This window comes from Stegostoma tigrinum, chromosome 8, assembly GCF_030684315.1.
Source record: "Stegostoma tigrinum isolate sSteTig4 chromosome 8, sSteTig4.hap1, whole genome shotgun sequence".
Classification (NCBI taxonomy): Eukaryota; Metazoa; Chordata; class Chondrichthyes; order Orectolobiformes; family Stegostomatidae; genus Stegostoma; species Stegostoma tigrinum.
In genome coordinates, this window is record NC_081361.1 from 47678715 (window position 1) to 47698450 (window position 19736).

General features: G+C 42.3%; 1 protein-coding gene across 17 annotated transcripts in view; it reads left to right on the forward strand.

Moving 5' to 3' along the window:
- pde4dip (phosphodiesterase 4D interacting protein) overlaps positions 1 to 19736 on the forward strand; it is a 410955-nt gene that overhangs the window by 368745 nt on the left and 22474 nt on the right. For 12 of the 17 annotated variants that reach the window (XM_048539238.2, XM_048539241.2, XM_048539226.2 and 9 more), the window contains 5 exons: positions 8960 to 9213; positions 11995 to 12132; positions 13760 to 13936; positions 15670 to 15921; positions 19203 to 19334. In XM_048539238.2, coding sequence (XP_048395195.2) covers positions 8960 to 9213; positions 11995 to 12132; positions 13760 to 13936; positions 15670 to 15921; positions 19203 to 19334 — 953 coding nt within the window. The remainder of the gene's footprint in view (positions 1 to 8959; positions 9214 to 11994; positions 12133 to 13759; positions 13937 to 15669; positions 15922 to 19202; positions 19335 to 19736) is intronic. The other 5 variants (XM_048539227.2, XM_048539235.2, XM_048539236.2 and 2 more) reach the window with 5 other exon arrangements.

Sequence of the window (19736 nt, forward strand, 5' to 3'; positions counted from 1 at the left end):
AGGCCAGGACAGAAGAAAGGCTGAATAAGTGATAATAAAGCTAAGGAGTAGGAGAAAATGAGTGAGCTACACTGAGTGCAATTATATAACTGAAAACGTTACCTAACAGGGTGATGAAACGTCTGCAACCAAACACACTGGCTCACCTGGCAAGCCTACAACCTCTTACATACCCCGAACTACAAATCTTCTCATAAACCTTAAATAATGGGAAAATGGGCCTAGGTGTGTGTGAGAACGGGTGATGGTGCACCAAAAGCAACTCATGTCATAACTGAACATGTGTGGGGTGGGCGACACAATGGCTCAGCTTCTAAAGATATTGAACTTGATGTTGAGACCTAGGACCCGACTCCCCTTTCTGTAACTGGATCCTCAACTTCCTGACCCATGGACCACAGTCTGTCAGAGTAGGTGACAACTCCTTCTCTACGATAATCCTCAACGCCAGTGCCCTGCAAGGCTGCTTACTCAGCCCCCTACTATACGCTTTTTACACTTATGACCGTGTGGCCAAATTCCACCGCAACTGCATTTACATGTTTGCCACAGTCGTAAATCAGATCTCAAACATCAGAATGGGCCAGAATACAGGAAAGAAATTGAATGCTTAATAGCAAGATGTAAAGACAACAGTCTGTTTATCAACATCAGCAAAATGAAGAAGCTGGTCATTTGACTTCAGGAAGAGGAGTGGAGGGCACTCTCCCGTCTGCTGGTGATGAGATGGAGATGGTAGAGAGCATCAAGTTCCTGGTAGTGATGATCACCAAAAATCTGTCGTGGTCCACCCACATGGACGTGATGGTCAAGAAAACACAGCAATGTCTGTATATCCTCAGAGGTCTAAGAAAATTTGGCATGTCCGTGAAGACACTTACCTATTTTTATAGCTGCACCATAGAAAGCATCCTATGTGGGTACATCACTACATGGTATGGAAACTACAGAGAGTCATGAACATGGCATTGTTCATCTCGTAAACCAGCCTTCCATGCACTGACTCCGTCTATGCTTCCTACTGCCCGGGGAAAGCAACCAACATAATCAAAGAGCCCTCCCACCCTGGCTATACTTTATTCCAATCTCTTCCATCAAACAGAAGGTATAAAGAATTGTAGAATCCGTAAGTGTGGAAGCAGGCCATTTGGCCCATGAAGAGCATCTCACCTAGACTTGGCGTATCCCTGTAGCCCTGCATTTTGCATAGCTAACCCACCTAGCCTGTGCATCCATGGGCACTGTGGGTAATTTAGCATGGCCAGTCCACCTAATCCACATCTTTGGACTGTGGGAGGAAACCAGAGCACTCAATGAAACCCATGCAGTGACTGGGAAAACGTGCAAACTCCACACAGTCAGTCGCCCAAGGCTGGAATCGAACCTGGCACAATGAGGCAACAGTACTAGTCACGAGCCCTTGTGCTGTGCTGCCCCTAAAGGCTTGTAGGAACACTGCATCGGAAATGTTGGCATGAGAACATGGTGGTGTGTTGAAGTGACAGGCACAGGTTTGAATACATGTACAAGTAGATTCAAGAACAGCTTCTTCCCTGCTGTTATCAGACTTTTGAATGAACCTCTCAAATGTCAATGCTGATCTCCCCCTCTGCACCTTCTCTGCAGCTGTAACACTGTATTCAGTACTCTGTTTTGCTACCCTGATGCACTTCGTATGCATGATCTGCTTTTATAGCATGCAAAACACTTTTCACTGTATCTTAGTACGCGACAACAATAAATCAAAACATATCAAATTGATGCGGCCGGGTCCTCAAGCAACAAATGAGATGCTGTTCTTTCAGCTTGCACTGAGGCTTGCTAAAACACTGCAGCAGGCCTGTATCAGGAATATCGGCAAGGAAACATGGTGGGATGTTGGAGTGACAGGCAACTGGAAATGTGGGTCATTTTTGTTGACAGAATGTGGGTGTTCTGTAAAGTGGTCACCTAGTCTGCGTTATGTCTCCCTGATGTGGAGGAAACCACACTGACCAGTGAGTACAGTAGATAAGATTGAATGAAATATAGGTATATTGCTTTATCAGGTATGTCTGGGGCTTTGGCTGGTAAAGGAGGAGGAGTTAGAAAGGCAGGTGTTAAACCGTCTGCGATTATATGGGAAGCTGCTGTGAGAGTGTGAGGAGATTTTGGGAGGGGAGGTGGAGTTTGCCAAAATGATCCAGAGAGGATGGTCCCTACAGAATGCTAATGAGAGGGAAAGGGAATATGCATCTGGTTGTGGCATCCGGTTGGAGGTAGTGGAAATGGCAGCATACAGTCCTTTTGGATGTGGAGGCTGGGAGCTTGTAAGTGAGACTGGGGGGGAAGGGAAGGGGTGAGGGCTAAAGTTAGGGACAAACACACCCAAAAGTCTTTTTGCCAACAGTATTGGGGATTCTGTGGTTGAGGAAAAAGGTGGAAATTTCAGAGACACCCCACACACCACCCCCCCCGCCAAACCTCCCCACCCCCACCCCCCCCCCCCCCCTCCCCCCGAAGGGATTAGACAGCATTGTAAAGAGGAGGCAGCTGGAGCCTGCAAACTGAAAATTCTGAAATTGACATAAACTTCTGAAAATTGCAGATGTCAGTGGGGAGGGACTGGACAAGGAGAGAAAGAAAATTGAATTGAGATAGGAATAAGCAAATTCTGTGGGTTTGCCTGGTCAGTTCTGTATATGGATTTTAGAAGGTAAAAATGGGCTGTACTATGCTAGGGTACTATGAGCTGGGAGCGTGGTTGTGGGGAGATTCCCAGATGAGATGAGGTTGATGACAGTCATGGACACGATAGCCTGATGCTCAAGGTTGGGATCATACTCCAGGGGAGATGGGCAGAGGTATGTCTGAGCTGGTGGTCAGCCTCTGCAATGTATAAGTCAGTACGACAGACAACAACAGCACAACACTTACAAGCAGATTTAGTTACAAAGTTAGAGTTGGCTCTGAGAGCATGGAGAACAGTCAGTTCAGTGGGAGATAAGTTTGAATGGGTAAGGGGCCCAGAGAAATTGAAGTGACTGAGACCTTTGCTGAGGACAGAATCCTCAGCATCAGAGAGCAGAAAGACTGAAGGATAGTAAATACTCATGAGTGATGTCAGGAGAAAGGAGTCTTTTGACTTGCACCAAGATGGATGTAGAATCAGCAAACTGTTTATTGCTAGCCTGTGCCATATTTGGTTTTGGGCCTCATTTTCTGTACAGCTGAGCTGGATTCACCAAACTGTTGTCCTACTGCTGCTTGTAGTCAAGAAAACAGCTAGTTCAGCTGCCAGCAGATTGCAACTTAGGGTGGGTCAGATGTGATACTGCTGGGAGTCATTTGAACACACTGGCAATGGAGCAAAGATTTTCCTGGCCCACAAGAATTAAAAAAATTATATTCAATCTCTTTATGGTCTCTGTTATCAGATTCAAGTACAAGTATGCACTGCATGCTCAGTAAAGGCTATGCCTGTTCAAAGCTGATTTTCACACTTAAGATGTTAAAAAGAGAAATTGGATCTCAGTTTACAGATCTGAGGAGCCTAATAGCTGTTTTAGGCCAGCACTCAAACAACTAAATGTCATTCATTCTCCGAACACAATTAAGAAACATTCTGGAAGAGGAGACTGCACCAATTATCCACATCCTAAATGTTGAGAGTACAGTGCATTAGTGCAAAAGACGAGGTTAAAGAATTTGCATTCCTTTTCATCCAGAAATGTTGAATTTACCATCCATCACAGCCTCTGCTGAAGCCCCCAGCATCATAGATACCAGTCTTCAGTCAATTCAATTTGAAGGCCCTGTATACCAAAACACTCAAGGGTCCTGACAACATTCTGGCAATAGTACTGAAAACGTGCGTTCCCAGAATTAGCTGTGCTCCTAGCTAATCTCTCACCGTCCTTTGGCTGTTGGGGCAGCCACACTCCTATAAGGTAAGGAGTTCTAGGATTTTGACCCAGCAACAGCGAAGGTTTGGTGATGTAGTTCCAAGGCAGGATCATTTGTGGCTTGGAGGGGAGCTTACTGTCTAACAGCTATGTCCTTTACTACTTGGCCAGTTCAGTCAGTTGTTACACAAAATCCCTTATCTACATTCTGTGCCCTTGCCATCAGTGCTTCCACCAAGTGGTGTTCATAGTGAAGTATTGATTCAGCAGCTTCAACTGGGGATGGTTTCCTTGCCCATATTAGATGCCAATGCACCCTCATGGGTTTTAGAGTCAATGTGAAGGACTCCCAGGTGCACTCCTTTACTGTATGTCACTGTGCTGCTGTCTCAGGTGGTGATGGTGGTGTTTGGGACCTGAAAGTTTGGATTCGGTGAGAATAACTAGGTCATGGTGTTGCTTGACTATTCTGTGGGACAGCTGGCACAAGCCCCAGAAAGTCTAAAGAAGGTTTTGCAGAGTGGACAGGGCTAGGTTTGCACTTTTTGTTTCTGGTGCCTCGGGCGATAAAGGATGTTCCATCTAGATTTGTTAGACTTTCTAGTGGTTTATACAACTGAATGGCTTGCTCGGCCATTTCAGAGGATAAAAGAGTCACTCACGTAATGACCTTCAGTTCACCTGGGCCATCTCCAGCACATCCCTCACCTTCCTGGACCTCTGTCTCCATCTCAGGCAACCAGCTTGTAACTGATGTCCATTTCAAGCCCACCGACTCCCACAGCTACCTAGAATACACCTCCTCCCACCCACCCTCCTGCAAAAATTCCATCCCCTATTCCCAATTCCTCCGCCTCCGCCGCATCTGCTACCACGATAAGACATTCCACTCCCGCACATCCCAGATGTCCAAGTTCTTTAAGGACCGCAACTTTCCCCCCACAGTGATCGAGAACGCCCTTGACCGCGTCTCCTGTATTTCCCGCAACACATCCCTCACACCCCGCCCCCGCCACAACCACCCCAAGAGGATCCCCCTCGTTCTCACACACCACCCTACCAACCTCCGGATACAACGCATCATCCTCCGACACTTTCGCCATCTACAATCCGACCCCACCACCCAAGACATTTTTCCATCCCCACCCCTGTCTGCTTTCCGGAGAGACCACTCTCTCCGTGACTCCCTTGTTCGCTCCACACTGCCCTCCAACCCCACCACACCCGGCACCTTCCCCTGCAACCGCAGGAAATGCTACACTTGCCCCCACACCTCCTCCCTCACCCCTATCCCAGGCCCCAAGATGACATTGCACATTAAGCAGAGGTTCACCTGCACATCTGCCAATGTGGTATACTGCATCCATTGTACCCGGTGCGGCTACCTCTACATTGGGGAAACCAAGCGGAGGCTTGGAGACCGCTTTGCAGAACACCTCCGCTCAGTTCGCAACAAACAACTGCATCTCCCAGTCGCAAACCATTTCCACTCCCCCTCCCATTCTCTAGATGACATGTCCATCATGGGCCTCCTGCACTGCCACAATGATGCCACCCGAAGGTTGCAGGAACAGCAACTCATATTCCGCCTGGGAACCCTGCAGCCTAATGGTATCAATGTGGACTTCACCAGTTTCAAAATCTCCCCTTCCCCTACTGAATCCCTAAACCAGCCCAGTTCGTCCCCTCCCCCCACTGCACCACACAACCAGCCCAGCTCTTTCCCCCCCCCCCCCCCCCCCCACCCACTGCATCCCAAAACCAGTCCAACCTGTCTCTGCCTCCCTAACCGGTTCTTCCTCTCACCCATCCCTTCCTCCCACCCCAAGCCGCACCCCCAGCTACCTACTAACCTCATCCCACCTCCTTGACCTGTCCGTCTTCCCTGGACTGACCTATCCCCTCCCTACCTCCCCACCTATACTCTCTCCACCTATCTTCTTTACTCTCAATCTTCGGTCCGCCTCCCCCTCTCTCCCTATTTATTCCAGTTCCCTCTCCCCATCCCCCTCTCTGATGAAGGGTCTAGGCCCGAAACGTCAGCTTTTGTGCTCCTGAGATGCTGCTTGGCCTGCTGTGTTCATCCAGCCTCACATTTTATTATCTTGGAACTCACATAATGAGTTATGTTATGTCACATAGGGCCAGACGAGGTAAGATAATAGAGTGCCTTCTGTAAAGGCCATGAGTAATCTAAATATGTTCTTGCATCAATTGATAAAGGTTAATAATTTTTAATTCCAGACTCTAACTGAATTCAAATTTCACCATCTGGCATGGTATGATTCGAAACTTGTCCTTAGAGCGTTTGCCTGGATCTCTGAATTATTAGTCCAGTTATATTGCCATAATGCCACTGACCTGCTGTGAATCAAAGAGGTGACAGTGGCTTTCCCAAGATGGCAGGTTTCTATAAGATGTGGGTGCATAAATGTGCCATTCAGCCCATCAGGACTGTTCTGTTATTCAGTCAGAATATGGCTGATCTGATAATCCTCAACTCCTCTCTCTTGCCTTTTGCCCAGATTCCTTGATTTTTTTACTGACTGAAAGTCTATCTCAGCTTTGAGCATACTTAATGACGCAGCCTTGATATCCCTCTGTGGTAAAGAATTCCCCAAATTTATTTCCTTCTGTGAGAAGAAATTCTCCCTTATTTCTGTCTTAAAAAGGTAATCTAAGTTTATGCTCTTTGATCCTAGATTCTCCCATTGGAGGAAACCTTTCCAAATCTAACCTGTCAAGTCCTCTTAAAAAAACCATGTGCTTCAATAAAGTCACTTCTCGTTCTTATAAACTAAAGAGTACATACCAAACCGACACAATGCTGTCCCATAAAACAGACCCTCCATACCCCAAAATCAGTCAAATGAAACTTCTCTAGATTGCCTCCAATGCCAGTATGTATTTCTTTAGGGGCCCAAAACTATTCCAGCTGTGTGTCTAACAAGTACTTCATGTAGTTTTAGCAAGATTTCTCTATTTTTGTACTCTATTCACTTTGAAATGAAGGCAAATAATCCATTTGCCTTCTTGATTAACTGCTGAATATATGCTAGCTTTTTAAGATTTATGCATGAGGACTCTAAATCCCTCTGTGATGTAGCTTTCTTAGCATTTTTTTCATTTAAATAATATTCTGCGCTCTAATCCTCCTATCAAAGTGCATAATCTAACATTTTCTCACATTATATTCCATCTGCCAAGATTTTTCCACTTGCTTAACCTGTCCATATCCCTTTGTAGACACTTTGTGTCATCCTCACCACCTGCCTTCTTTGTGTCACCTACAATCTGGCTACAGCACATTCACTTTTCTCTTCCAAGTCATTCATGTATATTGTAAATAATTGCAGCCCCAACACTGATCCCTGCAGCACTTTAGTTACAGATTGCCATCCTGAAAATGACCTCCTTATCTCAACTTTCTCTTAGGTAGCCAGTTTTGTATCCATCACATGACAGATATTAAGCTAATGGGCCAACAGTTACCTCTTTATTTTATCTGACACCTTCCCTTTTTAAATAAAATTGTTATATTGACAAATTTCCAATACTCCAGGACATTTTCAGGTCTAGCACACTAAGCAGACTTTAGCCACATTGGATTTCCTCGCACTTTTTTCTCTAGTGATAATTATAATGTTTATTTCCTTCCTCCTTTTGCCTCTTGATTATTTAGTAACTTTGGAATGCTATTACTGTCTTCTATTGTAAAGACTAATGTGAAATATTTAGTCAACTCCTCTGCTTTTCCTTGTTCCTCATTCTGTTTCCCCAGCCTCATTTTTCAAGGGGCCTATGATAACTTTGATAATAAAATGTGAGGCTGGATGAACACAGCAGGCCAAGCAGCATCTCAGGAGCACAAAAGCTGACGCTTCGGGCCTGGACCCTTCATCAGAGAGGGGGATGGGGGGAGGGAACTGGAATAAATAGGGAGAGAGGGGGAGGCGGACCGAAGATGGAGAGTAAAGAAGATAGGTGGAGAGGGTGTAGGTGGGGAGGTAGGGAGGGGATAGGTCAGTCCAGGGAAGACGGACAGGTCAAGGAGGTGGGATGAGGTTAGTAGGTAGCTGGGGGTGCGGCTTGGGGTGGGAGGAAGGGATGGGTGAGAGGAAGAACCGGTTAGGGAGGCAGAGACAGGTTGGACTGGTTTTGGGATGCAGTGGGTGGGGGGGGAAGAGCTGGGCTGGTTGTGTGGTGCAGTGGGGGGAGGGGATGAACTGGGCTGGTTTAGGGATGCAGTGGGGGAAGGGGAGATTTTGAAACTGGTGAAGTCCACATTGATACCATATGGCTGCAGGGTTCCCAGGCGGAATATGAGTTGCTGTTCCTGCAACCTTCGGGTGGCATCATTGTGGCAGTGCAGGAGGCCCATGATGGACATGTCATCAAGATAACTTTGAGCTCTGTCTTCCTTTTTTATATGTTTAATAAAACTCTTGCAGTCTATCTTAATATTACTTGCAAGTTTATCCTTCAAGTTAATCTTCAAGTTTATCTTTTCCCTCTTTAATTCTTTTTTGGATGTCTTTTGTTGGTTTTTGAAACTTTCTCAATGCTCTGGCTTACTGCTAATCTTTGCCATGTTGTATATTTTTATTTTCAATTTACCACTAGCTTTAACTTCTCCGGGTTAACCATAGTTGACGTACCCTCTTCCTAGAGTATTTCCTTTCACTGGAATGTATCTTTGCTGTGAGCCATGGACTATTTTTTAAAATGTCTGCCATTTTTCCTGAACTTTACTGTTAACTTGCTTTCCCAGTACACGCCAACGAGCTGTGCTCTCATCCCTTTGGAATAACCTTCATTTAAACTTAACATTATTGCTAGAGATCCACTTCCCCCGCTCTCAAACTGAATGTTAAATTCTACCAAATTATAGTCATTGTTTCCTAGGGAATCTTTTGTTCTGACTTCATTTACTAAACCTGCTTCATCATACATCACCAGATCTAAATAGCCTGATCTTCGGTTAGATCCACAACTTATTGTTCTTGGAAATTGTCCTGAACACAGTCTGAAAGATGGTTGATTCTTCTCTTGTTTAATTATGAACATATTTGCAGACTGAACAAAGAACTTCAACAGAAGAACAAGCTCATTGAATCCCTCAGCTGCAAACTACAAAATCGGGCAGACACGCCGGCCAGCAGCCATGTTCTTTCAGACTCTGAGCAGTCTGACAGGGCATCATTTGTGTCAGAGGAACAGGATTCTACCAATGACGACCTGGAAGATTTTCACTATGAAGTTGATTCGAGCAGTGAGTACTCTCGTAATGACCAGCAGAGCGCAGAGCTTCAAACACGAACGACAGCAGGTATGTAAAAAAAGATTAAAGACTATATTTAAACTTTTAAACACAGGAACGGCAAAGAAACAAAACAGTTTCTGCAGCCTGTTTGATATGTGTTGAGATTAAATAAGTGCCCCAAGTTGTTATTCAACACTTGAATGAAGTTATTAAGGTAGAAATGAAATAATATTTTGAAGTTTAATGGTATTGGAAAGATTACACAATTGGCCTACTCTGACCTGTTAGAACACACTGTGAAGCAGCTGGAACTTCTGGCTCAGAGGTAGGGATACTACCACTGCATCGTAAGAGCCCCAGTCATAGCTATTTTCTCATCAACCTGTTAAGAATTGTTATTGCACACCTCTAAAGCAGGTCTGACATGAATGTGGGCCTCCTGGTGGATAGGTCTGGACTCTACCACTGTGCCATGGGGACCTTCAGAGCCAGGCATTCTCTCAACAACCTGTTTGGAGATGTTATAACACATCTCTGGTAACAGGCTGTACTTAAAGCTGGGTTGCCTGCCCCAAAGGTAGGGACATTACCACGGTGCCCCAAGAATTCCTGAGCAGTTTGCCCAAGATCAATGAAATGTAGCTGGCCTCTTCGATGTGAGTTTTACTCGGAGCAATTTCAACTGGGTGCGTGTCCTCAACCCTCACCGCCACCTCCTGCCTCCCGTAGCCCCACCCCCAACCCCACAACCAAAGCCATAAAATGGATAAATCAACTGAAATAATGCCCTCCAAGACAAGACAAACAGCAAATTATGACATGGTCACTTATTTTATCCCAAGGTAAGATGTCCAACCCTAAGATAACAGTGTGAGATTTGACCTATCAAACATTATGCAATATCAGTCCGAACACTTCGCAAAGAAAACACTGAAGTATTATTAATATCTGCACCAATATAATACACCAACTACAAATATTTGTATTTAGATATCACTACTGGTCAAGTAAAATATTAGCTAGGCTCAGCGCTCTCACCTCAAAGTCACAGGCTGTGGTTTGGCTTGATAAGCTGGCTTCCACTATTTTATCTGACATGCTGACTTTCAGAAAATGCATCAAACCAGGTTCCAATATGCTCATTCACTTGGTTCAACTGGATGTTAAATATCCCACAGTGCTCTTGAAAAGTAGCAGCAAATTTTCTGTGTCCTGGATAACATCCTTCATTGAGAGAACACCAGCACTGGTTTTTGTAGAGTGTTGCTGACACTGAATAGCTGCCATATTGCCTTTAAAGATGCACTGCACTCCACAAAGTAGTGGTTTCAGTGAAGTGCTTTGAGGTGTTTTACAGTGATAAGACACTGTTATGGGTTATTTAACATTATGATTGTCATTTAACCGAAGTTATTGTAATGGCTATTCTTTTACATGGCAACAAGCAGCTTCTACCCACTGGTGAGCTAATTATAAGAAATCAAGGTCATTGAATACTTGTTCTCCATTCACTGTCTATCATGATATTGCTGCTGGCTATAATGTAGCTCTTGTGAACTGCTCATTCCAGCATCAGATGATTACAGAAATTATCTTGTGTCACAGAATTATTTAATGACATAATAATGATCTTGCAGCATCAGAGACTGAGCTCATCACTTCATTCATCTTGAATAAACTTTATTTCACAGTCCATTTCTTCTAACCAATTGCATATCATTGTACGAGCAATTTTTAATCACCTTCTTTATGTAAACGTTTGATTATAATTTGATAGCCTGCATGATGCACAGTTCTGAAAAGTACTGCATTATAATGTGCAGCCCGCATTGCTTGGGCTGAAGTTCCAAAATTTAGAAACAGAAACTTTCTGGATGATAGAATGATGTTAATACCTAAACACAAGTGTCACAGAAAATATTGTGGATATAAATATTTTCTGAAACGTAAAATAGTAATAAGACATTATGAAGCAGTAATAAGAATTGTTTGACTTATACAAATACTTTATCCTCTGTTTCTGCTCCCAAAGTACCGTGGTAAAATGTAGCTCTATAAAAATATGTCTGTTTTAAACATCTCTGTTAAACTTCTTCAGCCTTCTCCACAAATATTCTCCATATTGTCCACAAATTCATCATTAATTACTTAAACTTATAATCAACGTGCCTATTTATAAACCTCCAGATTTTGTTTACTTTTTTATGATTTTGTTATCTATCTATTCTTGCACTTCCAGGTTGATCCCCTAAGGTCTCAGTTTGATAACAATGCTGAATCCTTCCATTGCCTGTATTATTAGTTCCACTCCTTTTTTTCCCAAAATACATTACCTCTTGCTGACCTACATTATGTTGCACTTGATATCTGTGTAAACTCTCTGCTGAAATATTTGTATTTTCCTGAAATCTTTTTACTACTTGTCAATGTTTGTGAAACTTCCCACTTCTGCATCAAAAGCTATGTTTAATGATCTGTTTATTAAACCAAAGTTTTAAATATGTGGATATACACAAAGATCAGAAGAAGAGCAAGCAGCAGCTGTTTAACCTCAGTCTTTCCTGACATTCAATTTTCTATCCATGCCGCTAGGCATTCTCTTGTATCATACGCCTGATTTTTTTTCTCTAAGAAACCTCATGTAAGTTACTTTATCAAACACCCTCATGAAAATGCCTTTTTAGTACTGATTTCATATTACATAACTGGGTTGCAAATTTGGCACAAAGCTGCTCAAAAGAAATACCAAAAAAACAGTAAATATTTTGGGTCAGAAAAATAATTGTGTACATTTGTGTGGTTGTAGTATCTGGGACATCTCACTACATTAACATTTACTCTTCTCAGATCATCAAAGTCCTTGTGAAAATCCATCCCAACATTCATCTCTCTCATCTGCTTCATCACATGAAAATGAGCCAAAAGGCAGTGCCACCATCACACCCTTACAGCAACCCTGTACGGACACCGTTAAGTCAGAAAAAGGTATGGTTAGAGGCTGGTCAATGGATTGAGCTTAAATTGGAGCACTAAGTTTAGTACAGTGGCTTCAATACATAAAGTAGGAGAGAGGCCCAGTTTTTCCTTTTTTTTAAGTTGCACTGTTCTCGGAGCTGTTTTGGTGAAACTTCTGAGTCTACCTCCATTGTTGAATGCTGAGTTGGCCCAGTGCAGCATTAGAACCACTCGATGCTACTTGTTTTCTGGGGAAATATATTGGTAATCGACAATTACTGCATGATTTTTAACATGAAGATAATCTGAATATGAATGGATGTGTTTGGAGCTGTTTTCTGCACTTCTCAGTCACGTTGTCACGTCAAACTTCTAATGAAGTCTGAATTAAATATTTACAGGAGCTTTCCTATTTGCCCACCTGTTGCAAAGTCTGAAAACCCCAGAGAAATAACATAAATTGTATGTAATTACACTAGATAATTGGGAGATCCCCTTGCAAAGACCGACATAAGTGTTTTCCCACACAGGTAAAATTAACAGAGCAGCTCTGTTGGTTGGCATTATTGCATCCATTGGTAGCTGCACAGCATATATAGGTTGGTTGTACTATACGGGAAATTCAGATATTTTGAGTTCAGATTCCAACTCTGCAACACCTGAAATGAAATTTATCACATCTGTGCCCAAACCATCTTTGACTTGGAAGTCCAGTGTTCATCAATCTTCTTCAAGGAGGTAAAATATGTTACCAAATCCCATTCAATAAAACACCATGGGATACCACTTGATTATAAATATAGTCACTGTGGAAGGTTCAGTCTTATATCAACTAAGAAGGCTAAATAAATGCAACATTTTCTAAATCGGAAGAGCAAACACATTCTCAAGAGCAACTCAGCAGAAACATGAATGTTCGTTATCTGTCACAATACACAAAATAAAGCCCTCACTTTGCACCCCCAATAAACCACATACTGATAAAGGTCAGTTGGAAGATTAAGTCTGTGCAATGCAAACCAATCTAAGGTGTTTGAAAGTATACTGATTTGGCCCCTGCTCTGAATGGAATCATTTTGAGAAATGGTTTTGTTACAAATGTTCCTGGTCTAGGGCAGAGAAAAGTAAGCCTGTGTTTCCAATCCCAATCATTGTCCAGTAACTCATGCTGTGAAGTGTTTGTGTGTAGAGATTGGATGCGGGTTGGATTGGCCCCTCATTGCCTCATCCTCAGTCTGGATTCACACATGAAGAATGTCCATTCGATGAGACAGCAGCAGGTGCCTCGAGTGTATCCAAGCAGTAACTTGAGCTTTTGGGGAAGAGAGAAATTTGAAGGAGATAAGAAACATTTCCTTGTAAAACAAGCAGTTTCTAATTCACTAATGTTTTAATCTCTGCGCAATTACCATTTCAGAGACCTGAGTTATCAAACTATCTTTTTCTCAGATTGTCACCTACCACTGTCATGTAAACTGATGAGTAGGGTTTGGTGAACAGACAGAGTTAAACCATAAATTAGTAATTCCAAATCCTCCATAACAAGAAATAGGGTTAAAAATGTCTCTGCATTTACGGTGTTTTATGTTCAAGTTTCATTTTCTTTAATATAATTTTTCATCTTATTTCTATTTTCAATTCTCCTGTTAATCTATAGGCCTCTATTGCAGCAGTGTGACACCAAGCACTAATACCTGTCAGGCTTCATATTGTGCTGACTTTCCTTGTCAGTTCAGAAGCTTGCCCTTTGGCCCAGCTTACCCCACAGCCTCAACATTTTCCCTGGCCGAGGTCCAGCAGGAACTTCAAATGTTGCAAAGACAGCTGGGAGAAAGTGAGAATTTTACCTGATATTCTGTTTGGATGCCATCTATATAATTGAGCATGTGAAAAATAGCATGATATGAAGTGGAGGCATAATTGGGTCACTAAAAAATTTGTATTTTAACTTTTCATTTATTTGTTACATTTTTCTTCTAAATTATATTTCAGCTCAGAGGTTCAATCACTGATCTGTATTAAATAAGTTTAGCATAGCTGAAGTGGTTATGGTGACATTAAATTTGGCCTCAATATCAGGGTAGGAAAAAAATCAAATAGGATTCCCGGTTCTAAACACTGAGCAGTAACTCCTACTGGTATATATTTATGTAAATGTCGTGGAACAACAAGACTAAATTAACTGGACCACCCTCAACAGCTGAACAGTCAGCCTACTCTTAGTATTGAGCTAATTGAGTGAAGTGTGTATGGCATCTGGAACCATAGAACACATCCACAATTGTTAGAGATAGCGAGAACTGCCGATGCTGGAGTCAGACATAACACAGTATGGAGCTGGAGGAAAACAGCAGGCCAGGCAGCCTTAGAGGAGCAGGAAAGTTGACTTTCAGGTCATGATCCTTTGGAAAATTATTAGCACTGCAGGATGATCATACCTCCCTATATGTGAGAAAGGAGAAAAGTGGCAAAAAGCAACAGAGTAAATTCAACAATCTTGTGACTCTAGTAGATTTCCACAGGCAAATGAGGAGCAGGCTGGGGTTAAGACTACACTACTAAGTTTTCTAATCAGCATTCCATTGGAGTTTGGCTCAGTGTTGAGGACATTGGATTTACCCTTGTATCTCAAACCCTGTTAAGGACATAAATTGCATTGAAATTTCCTGAGAAATGTAAGGGTTGGTATTCAAACAAAACAGGATTAAATCTAAAGTATTGCAGGCTTGGTGTCAAGCAAATAGCTATAACCTATTATTTCAATTTTGTGCCATGCAAATAACTTGCACCAGAAAATTAACTAACTGAATAGATGCACAAAGGGATGCTTTACATCTACAGTGATGAGCCTCTGATCAAAATACAGAATATTTTAGTGATAGATTCACACAATACCACAAAAACCTTTCACTGCAGCTTTGAATGCTCTGTTTGGGTCCAAGAGACATTCGTTGCTCAGCATGATGAATACCTACTACTATTAACTTTAAAATTGCTAACCAACATTATTTGCTTGTACAAATGATGTATCTTCTTATCTCTGGCACAACATAACAAACTAACATTAATGAGAATGTTGATCCTATAACATTTCATGTATAAGCTGCATTCTGATTAAACCAATAAGATGGGTAAAATGCCAAATTATATTGCATGATTTTCGAAAATATATTTTGTTGAAAGGCTTTCATTGTTGCCTATGGAGTTGAGTGATGAGGAGCAGGCAGATATGAATATGGTGACATTGTGGAATGAAACAAACTGCTGCCAGATCCAACATTTCTTGAAAGAAACCAAGGAATTTGTTCTTCTTGGAAACTCTTTTATGATACACTTAGTACTGGTGACAAAGGGGTCCTTCAACAGTTGCATGTTGTATACGTGCAATAACAGAAAACTGCTAATGTTGCAAATTGGTGTTTATGATTGGCCAGATGATGGTTTGAGTTATTTTCTGCATTTCGTGGACCTTTGTAACTCATTGTCAATAAGATGAACATTTGTTGCTTCTGTTATCTTTTTCTGTCTCTCAACTTTCTGAACTTCCACTGAAAATAACTCTTACAGATATGACCTTTTCTGGAACAGGCACTGGTATGTCTCCACATTTAGGAAAGGTTGGCTGTGCCTCTCAGTCACAGAGTGCACTTCACCAACAGCTGAGCAATACCAACAACTTGCAGGAGATCTTGCGAACTACTAATAGTTATTTGGACAATAGTGCTCTCTGGGAAACAACTCATCGACCACTGAGAATTGGTACACTTGGGGATTTGTCCTCTGGATCATCAGGATACCAATCAGGCACGAACATGGCAGGTAAAGAAATATTTGCTTTCTAATTGGTTAGGCCAGCATTTATTGCCAATTTCTAATTGCCATTGAATTGAATGGCTTGTTAGGTCCTTTCACAGGGCAAATATGAGTCAACCACATTGCAGTGGGTTTGATGTCATTTGTAGGCCTGAAAGGTGAAGGACAGCAGATTTTTTTCTCCAAAAGATATATTACTGAGCCACATTATTTTGTGACAATTGCCAGTGGTCACATATATGATCATCATTAAATTAATTTTTAATTCCAGATTTTTTTTATTGAATTGAAATTTTACCATACACCATGGTGGAATTCAAATCCATATTTCCAGAATATTAGAGCTTGAAGCTCTGGAATTCTAATGCAGTGGCATTGCCACTATGATAAATACTTGTTACTGCTGATTTGTGCTGATATTGTACAATTTTGTAGAGGTGTATTTTTTTAAGGCTAGCGATGAGGAAGTGTTGTTATCCAGTCTAATTGCTCTCATGGCCTCAGTTTCTCTATTTCTATAAACACCTCCAGTGCTAGAACTATTCCTATGTTCTACATTTCTTCAACTGCAGTGTTCTGTATATTTTCCTTACCTTTGCCCACCTTTAACAGTTGTGTTTTCAGCCACTAAGGTACTGCATTATGGCAATATTCACCCACTGGATTGAAATCATGCCCAACCAGGTTGTTGTAAATATGCTCAGGAGAGGAAAAATCAGAAGGGTACTTACTGTGATGTGTCCCACACTCGCAGGCAGTTTAAATGCCCCCTTTTTGTGAAAGATTACTGTTTGAGTAGGAGACATGTGGCATGAATTATGACTTGTCTAGAATTCTATACCATTGTCTAAAATTCTCTAAGCCATCCGTTCTTTATACCTCGCTTTGTCCCGCCACAATCCTTTTTTTGCTTTAGATCACTACTCCAACAGTATCTGACTTTGGTGCAACATGCTGAGGGTCAGAATAATACTTGGGGAGCTGCTGCTAAGGTGCAGTGGGGAAAGACCACCTTCTAAGGTCTTTCTGCCAAACTTATAACAAGGCTCTGTTCAGTTCTAAGACCTGCTGCATAAGTAAAAAAATGCCCTTTTTTTTGCAACTCCAGGGAAGCTGTGAGAAATGTCAAAATTCCAATGTCTTATTTGTTTGTTCTGAGCAAAGATTGTGCAGAGCTGATTTAAAACCTTTGTACATAACATAGAGATGATCTTTTATGACTAAAGAATGTTTTTGCAATGAGAAATATCAGATTTCTGTGCAACTCGGTGAAGTGCCTTTTAGTGGTTTTCTTTAATACTAAAAAAGTAATTGCTTTTTGTTGTAATTATTAAAACTTCAGCTATCAAATTCTTAAAATTAGTCTGACCAATATTCGTGAGTGAAAGGCATCTAATTGCACTTGTGCACATTAATTAGTGTTCCTTTAAAGGGATTGCTAACAAATAAAGCCAACAAGTTGATTTTTAAGAAAAAAAACTAGGCTTTGAATGGAGGCAGAATGGTTCCCCTGACTCCATATTAAAACTATAATTGTCCACCACTTGGACCTAGGCTTCCTTTCTACAATCAGAGAGCCATTAGAGTAGGTCAGGTGCAAACGTAGATGAGAAACATCCTGTAATCGGAACAGCACAAGAGAGACAGATTCTGTGATGGGAGGAGCAACAATTCTCAGATTCTGTCCGCCTGTCTCTTTCGTGTATGAGACAGTGGGGGTTGTTGGTGGCCCACACGATTGATTTTTTTTTTCCCTGACTCATTATGGGGGCAAATTCTGCATGTTTTGCTCTTTCCCAGTATGCAAAGTGTGCAGCAAACAAGGTGCTGTACTTGTTGCTGGACTGTGGAGTAAGTAGATGCTGTTTTGTCCTCTTTGGGAAGTGTTTGCCTGTTCCATGCTGTGATTATAATCTGGTGTTTGTAGTTTAAGCTGTACGGGACACAGGATGACTGCGGGATTGAGGCTGGAGTGACATGTGCACAGGTCACCGAGGCTGACTGGAGGTGGGGGATGCGTCTGTGAAAAGGCAATGAGGGCAATCAGTGGAGGACCTGGATAGATTTATGTAGGCATCCTCTCCAAGAACTGAGTGATGTCCTTGACTTGCAGTCAGCAAATATCTCTGGGTCCCCTAATAAATATGGCGTCAAAGCTTTCAAGTCCTTAAGGTAATGGCACGGGTGGTGATTTTCTGCCTGCTCCCAGCCAGACGATTTGTTGTGTTCCTTGTACATCCCTAAGAAATCGGCTGAGAGGCAAGAAAAGCTGACCTGCCCCGAACAGAAGTGATGCTCACCTCCATATCCACTGACAAACATTGCCGTGATGTCATGCTGCAACTGTACAAAACGCTAGTGGCCTGATTTGGAATATTGCATGCAGTTCTGGTCGCCCCATTACAGGAAGGATGTGGAAGCATTGGAAAAGGTGCAGAGGAGATTTACCAGTATGCTGCCTGGACTGGAGCGAAGGCCTGATGAAGAAAGGCTGAGGGACTTGGGTCTGTTCTCATTGGAGAGAAGAAGGCTAAGAGGGGTTTTAATAGAGACATACAAGATGATCAGAGGATTAGATAGGGTGGACAGAGAGTCTTTTTCGGAGGATGATGACTTCAGCTTGTATGAGGGGGCATAGCTACAAATTGAGGGGTGATAGATTTAAGACTGATGTAAGAGGCAGGTTCTTTACTCAGAGAGTGGTAAGGGCGTGGAACACCCTGCCTGCCAATGTAGTTAACTCAGCCACATTAGGGGCATTTAAACAGTCCTTGGATAAGCATATGGATAATGATGGGATAGTGTAGGGGGAGGGGCTTAGATTAGTCCACAGGTCGGCGCAACATCGAGGGCCGAAGGGCCTGTTCTGCGCTGTACTGTTCTATGTTCTATAACTGAAACTACGTTGTGGCAGTATTTGCCACTGTATATGCCTACTGGGTTGAATCCATATCCACCCAGATTGATGAATTAACTTTGGTGGCAGCAATGCTATAATTGTCAAGGCTAGGGATAGGAAAAATCTGAAGGGCACTTGCTTGTGATGCATTCCCCACTCACTCTCTCACAGTTTACATGCAGTCTTTTGTTGAAAAATTACTGTTGAGCAGGAGGCATCTGGCATTGTTCCCTGGCAGACACTATGGCTTGCAGAAGACAAGTCAATAAAAGAAAGAAAAATGGAAATGAGAAATAAAATTAGAAGTGCGATCCGCACCTTGTTGATGATAATATATAAGATGTGAATTGTGCTTTTGTTACAACTGTTTTATCTTCTTTGAGCATAGGTACAGAGTTGCTGGAAGAACATCTTAGGGAGATTCGTACCATGCGACAGCGCCTAGAGGAGTCTATCCAAACGAACAACCGACTTAGGGAGCAACTCGAAATGCGTCTGGCTGCTGCAGCCATGGAAAATGGTAAAGTGCTCTCAGAATTCAGGCATTTAACATTCTACTTCTAATAGTTGTAATTTTGCTGACAAAGTAACTTACCTAAAAATGTTTGAGGAAAAACATGTGTAAAATAGCAAACGGGGACCAAATACCTCATGTTCCTGGAACAGTATCAGAACCAACCTAGCGGGTAGTACAGCTGTGTGATGCTTGGGTAATTCTCACCTCAGTTTTCATTCTGAAGGCTCATTCCTAATGTTTACCTCATAAAAACCAAAAGAACTGCAGATGCTGTAAATCAGGAACAAAAACAGAAGTTGGTGGAATAGCTCAGCATCTTCTCTGTGAAGAGAAAAATCACAGTTAACATTTTGGGTTTGGTGACCCTTCCTCAGAACTGACGGTAGCTAGGAAAATGTTGGCTTA